We start from the raw sequence: 5,865 nt of genomic DNA, 5'->3' as shown, positions 1-5,865 counted from the left end.
AGGTCACGTTGGAGTAGGGTTGTACTGTGGTTATGGTACTGACACAGGTCACGTTGGAGTAGAGTTGTACTATGGTTATGGTACTGACATAGGTCACGTTGGAATAGGGTTGTACTATGGTTATGGTACTGACATAGGTCACGTTGGAGTAGGGTTGTACTATGGTTATAGTACTGACATAGGTCACGTTGGAATAGGGTTGTACTGTGGTTATGGTACTGACATAGGTCACGTTGGAATAGGGTTGTACTGTGGTTATGGTACTGACACAGGTCACGTTGGAATAGGGTTGTACTGTGGTTATGGTACTGACAGGTCACGTTGGAATAGGGTTGTACTGTGCTTATGGTACTGACATAGGTCACGTTGGAGTAGAGTTGTACTATGGTTATGGTACTGACATAGGTCACGTTGGAATAGGGTTGTACTATGGACACAGGTCAGTACCAAAATTCCCAAGTTCTCCKGAAATCCTGGTTAGAYGATTCCGGATTTCCTGCTTATTCCCTTCTCTGATTCCAACCAGGATTTCTCAAAAACTTGGTAATTTTGTAAAGTTACTGGAATGCAGCTCTACCTGGGGAGCCTGTTCATTTCAGAGAGAGACGTTGGTCTGTTGAGAGCAGAACCCTGTTAACCAATGCCATTGTCTCTGTCCATCACTGTGTGCTTGTCAATAACATGTTCTTTTTTTTATGTTTTCTTTGTTCTTTTTCTATCTTTGAAGGAAAAAGAGCTTTCATTTTGATTTTGCAGTAAGGTATTGTGGTCTGCTTCAGTCTGTTTCTCCTGGTGATTCATCCACCTGCCCTCCCTCTCTGTCTCCCCCTCTGTCTCTCTCTGTCTCTCTGTCTGTCTCCGTCTGTCTCTCTGTCTGTCTCTCTGTCTCCATCTCTGTCTCTCTGTCTGTCTCTCTGTCTGTCTCTCTGTCTGTCCCTCTGTCTCTCTCTCTCTCTCTCTCTCTCTCTCTCTCTCTCTCTCTCTCTCTCTCTCTCTCTCTCTCTCTCTCTCTCTCTCTCTGCTCCCTTTTTCCCTCCTCTTCTCTCTCTCTCTCTCTCTCTCTCTCTCTCCTCTCTCTCTCTCTCTCTCTCTCTCTCTCTCTCTCTCTCTCTCTCTCTCTCTCTCTCTCTCTCTCTCTCCTCTCTCTCTCTCTTCTCTCTCTTCTCTCTCTCTCTCTCTCTCTGTTCTCTCTCTCTCTCTCTGTACTCTCTTCTGTCTCTCTCTGTCTCTCTCTCTCTCTCTCTGTTCTCTCTCGTTCTCTCTCTCTCTCTGCTCTGTCTCTCTACTCTGTGTTTTAGACGCAAGAGTCTATCCACCTTCTCCTCTCCTCAGCAGTCTGTACTATCTGTAAACCTGACTCCTTGAACAGCCACGCTATGCAGACCAAACTACACAATTCCTTAACCGGTTAGCAGGTACTCTAGAAATGATCATTAATAATAATTATGGACATTTAGCCAACGCTTGGTTTATACAAGAGCGACATACAGTTATTCTGTGCATTTTCATCTGGGTGGCCCCAGGCCAGATTCGAACCGACCAACGTCCTGACTATGGCATGCTTCATTGTCTATCAAGTTAGAGACACACTATGTACTAGACATGGCTATGTAGCTAAATATGGTTACAATAGGTTGTCATGCACGGTGTCCGCTGACAAAATAAACTTAAAACAAGAAAAAAGTGAATTCTATTGGGAAAGTACTGATAAAGTGGGCAGGTGTCAGTTACAGCTGGCTGTTCTCTGTGTCGATCCTCTTCCTCCCCTTCCTTTTACTTCTCCTCTTCCTCACTCCCCTCCTCTTCTTCCCGCTTGCGCTCCCCTCTTTCCTCCCCTTTTTCTTTTTCTTTGCTTCTTGCATTCCCCTCTTCCTTTGCTTTTCCTTCCTCCCTGGTTCCTTTGCTTTCTCCTCTTCCTCCCCTCTCTCTTTCTTTCCCTCTTGCCTCTCCCTCTTCCTTCCTTTCTCCTACTGTTCCTCCCCTCTTCTTTTCTGTCTTCCTTTCCCCCCTGTTCCTTTTCTTTCTCCTTCTCCTTCTCTTCCTCCTGCCCCTCCTCTTCTCCCCTCTTCCTTTTGTCGGTTCTCCTCTTCCTTTGTCTTGCTCCTCTTCCTTCTCTTCCCTCCTGCCCTATCCTCTTCCTCCCTTGCTTCCTCCACCTCCTCTGTCCTTTTCTTCTGCCTCTTCCCTCCCCTCTCTTCCTCCCCTCTTCCTTTTCTTTCTCCTCTACTCCCTCCCTCCTTCCTCCCTTCTTTCTGTTTCATACCATTCCATTATCTCTCCCTGTGTGTGATGTAATCAAGCTTCCTGCTAGATTGATTGCCCTTTTGTTCTACCATGGTCTAATGGAACATTAATGCATGTACATTGGCCATACATCTGGGTTGCGTCCCAAATGGCACCCTATTCCCTATATAGTGTGCTACATTTGACCAGAGCCCTATGAGGCGGTGGGAGGGAGTGGGTGGTGGATAGCAGTTCCCTAGCCTAGCTGGTAGGGTTGGGGTCAATTCCATTCTTATTCCAGTCAATTCAGAAAGTTAACACGATTCCAATTCAAAACTTTACTCATTGAAAAGCATTGAAGGAATTGTCATTTTAGGAATTGTCATTTTTGTACTTCATGAATTSAATGGGAGTTGAATGGGAGTTGAATGGGAGTTGAATGGGAGTTGAATGGGAATTGAATGGGAATTGAATGGGATTTGACCCCGACCCTACTAGCTGGTGCTGTGACATACCTTTTCCTAAAACCTTCCTGTGTCCTGTTGGTGTGGTGGTGTCTGATTGGCTGCAGCAGGAATGATGGGATGGCTTGGTGCAGGCCAGTGATTGGCTATGCAGCATGCATGTCTTGCTCCCTGCTTCTCCGCCACCAATCAGGTGTTGGGTTGTTGGGTACTAGAGGGCAACCCGAATGGGAATTGAATGGGATTTGACCCCGACCCTACTAGCTGGTGCTGTGACATACCTTTTCCTAAAACCTTCCTGTGTCCTGTTGGTGTGGTGGTGTCTGATTGGCTGCAGCAGGAATGATGGGATGGCTTGGTGCAGGCCAGTGATTGGCTATGCAGCATGCATGTCTTGCTCCCTGCTTCTCCGCCACCAATCAGGTGTTGGGTTGTTGGGTACTAGAGGGCAACCCGGGGGCATATGATTGGTTTATATTTTTTAGTAGTGGGTTCCAAAGCAGAACCTGTTCTATTACAAAGACAATATGATCATCAATGTAACGGGTCAGACTGTTTGTTTCTCCAGGATTTGTTTTTGGACCTTTAAAAAGGATTTGATGAAACTCGAGGCTTGGAGACCATTGAAACAACGACCGTCTAGACACGTACATCAGTTACACACCCAACAATGATAATGATTTAATCAAATTAAAGCCATGCCATTCAAAGACTACAAAACCAAAACGTGTTTGAGTATAAATCAAACAAAATTATTGGTCTTTTGTTTTGTTTTTTACATTTTTTTGAACGGGTCGTCGTTTAAAAATGGTTCCTGCTTCAGGAGACTGTTGATCTATAGCTGTAGTACTAGTTAGTAGTTACTAATTATCATGTGACTTTCTCTGTCCAATAGCATGGCATTACTGTAGTAAGGTTGGTCAGAGTGGTATTAACCAATATAATCTCTCCTCCCTCGGTTCCCAAGGAGCCTCTACAGTTCCATTGTATCAATATAGACCCATACTATAGGTTAAATAGAAAAGTGAAAAATATAATTTCTTAAATCTGTCTCAAAGGACCATGAAATGATGATAAAAGTTATATTTTGTTGCTATTAACCACCAAGCTTTTTCATTTTTATATATTCTGATATGACTGTAGCAAGTTGACCCTCGATACTGTGTATTTAATATATTTCTTAATGAACTAAGAGAATCACGTGGTTAAATCTGGGTTGTTTTTAGGTCGTTTACTCACCCACCCTTCATTACTTTACACACTTTGTCCTCCCTCTTCTTGATGACCCCCAGACTCTCCAACAAGGTCAGAGTCAATTCCATTTAAATTCAGTCAAGCCATGAGTAAAATTGGACTTTGAAATCTCTGTTAACTTCCTGACTTGACTGGATTGYAATGCAAATTGACCCCAACCCTGGTCTCAAAACGATATTTCCTTCAAACCGCACAAAGATTTTCATGGTTKAGAAACACTCTGGCTGTCTTGTGTTCAAGCTGATCTATCTGTCTCCTGGGATCTGTAGAAACAAGCAACATTAATAAATAAGGTGAAGGCTTTACCCAACCCTGGGGGCGACTGGCTGCCTGGTTAGAAACCAACCATTCTATTCGAGTGGAGCACATGACAGCTCTAACCATCATAGGGTTCTTGAAGCCTCTAGTCTCAATACTAGACAAACCCTCCATCCTGAATCTATTCTATTCTGCACATGCTCACTCTATTTCCTGTTTCCCTATGTTTGGCTTCTGCCCTGGTCTCTCTACAGCCCTGATGAGGACTCGTGTCAGAAGTTCATTCCCTTTATCGGAGTAGGTATCTTTCTCTTAATGTAGACGATCCGTGTATCGAGTAGGTTAATCTTTCTCTTATGTAGACAGATCATTTATCAGAGTAGGTATCTTTCTCTTAATGTAAGACAGATCCGTTTTATCAGAGTAGGTATCTTTCTCTAATGTAGACAGATTCCGTTTATCAGAGTAGGTTATCTTCTCTTAATGTAGACAGATTCCGTTTTCCAGAGTAGGTTCTTTCTCTTAATGTAAGAGCAGACCGTTTATCAGAGTAGGTATCTTTCTCTTAATGTAGCAGATCCATTTATCAGAGTAGGTATCTTTCTCTAATGTTAGACGATCTTTTAATCGCGAGTAGGTATCTTTCTGTTAATGTAGACAGATCCGTTTATCAGAGTAGGTATCTTTCTCTTAATGTCGACAGATCCATTTTATCAGAGTAGGTATCTTTCTCTTAATGTGACAGATCCGTGTATCAGCAGTAGGTATCTTTTTCTTAAATGTAGAACGATACATTCTTTATCCTGGAATTTGACCTAAAATAACTTGAACCCTCTTAACCCCAGATGGTGAAAGTTGGCATCGTGGACCAGTCATCTGCAACATCAGGTGAGACATTAGTTGTGGACAACGTACCACCGTTATTGCATGTACTTCCATGTCATCAGTGAGAATTAGTTTCTATGTGAATCTGTAGTTGTACACGTATTCTATGATATATATATATATATATACAGCTTGTTGTAATATTATCCCACTCTGTATTATCAGGTGACTCTGACGATGCGTCCCCCATGGGGATGGTTTTCCACTCCTCCACCCCTCAGGTGTCCCCCGCCCTGAAGGAAGCCTCGCCCACCCCTCCCTCTTCCCCCTCCGTCAACACAAGCTTCAGTTCATACAGGTACGTGTTCATCCAGAGAATTACATTTGAAAATAGAAATACAAATATAGATGAATGTAATAAAACAATAAAATAAACTGTGGAAAATTACTAAATTTGGCAAATGATGGTTTCATATATTGTACATTTTAACTGATCTTATCGTCTTGTTTCTACCGATCAATTTGTTCCTTATTATCTTCCTCCCTCTGTGATGTGATGTCTGCTGGGTGTTGTAGTTCTCCCCAGGGGGAGCTGATGGGACTACAGGTGGACTACTGGGTGGCTCCCTCCCCGGCTGACAGGAAGAGAGACGTGGAGAAAAGGGACTCGTCCTCCTCTAAGAACACTCTGAAGTGTACGTTCCGCTCGCTGCAGGTCAGCAGGCTCCCCCAGCCCGGGGCCCACCCACAGCCCACCATGTCCATGACCGTCGTCATGAAGGAGAAGAACAAGAAAGGTAAGGGCTTGTACTGATCGTACCAGTGGAGGCTCCTCGGAGGA

The 5,865-nt window shown here is 43.8% G+C and overlaps 1 protein-coding gene across 1 annotated transcript in view; it reads left to right on the top strand.

The window, feature by feature from the left end:
- The window catches only part of pacs2 (phosphofurin acidic cluster sorting protein 2), a 136,529-nt gene that overhangs the window by 120,418 nt on the left and 10,246 nt on the right, over positions 1–5,865 (top strand). The window contains exons 17-20 of the mRNA XM_070438472.1: positions 4,454–4,496; positions 5,045–5,087; positions 5,250–5,382; positions 5,601–5,821. Coding sequence (XP_070294573.1) covers positions 4,454–4,496; positions 5,045–5,087; positions 5,250–5,382; positions 5,601–5,821 — 440 coding nt within the window. The remainder of the gene's footprint in view (positions 1–4,453; positions 4,497–5,044; positions 5,088–5,249; positions 5,383–5,600; positions 5,822–5,865) is intronic.

This window comes from Salvelinus sp. IW2-2015, unplaced genomic scaffold (genome assembly GCF_002910315.2).
Source record: "Salvelinus sp. IW2-2015 unplaced genomic scaffold, ASM291031v2 Un_scaffold957, whole genome shotgun sequence".
NCBI classification, from domain to species: Eukaryota; Metazoa; Chordata; class Actinopteri; order Salmoniformes; family Salmonidae; genus Salvelinus; species Salvelinus sp. IW2-2015.
This window is presented reverse-complemented; position numbering and strand designations above follow the sequence as displayed.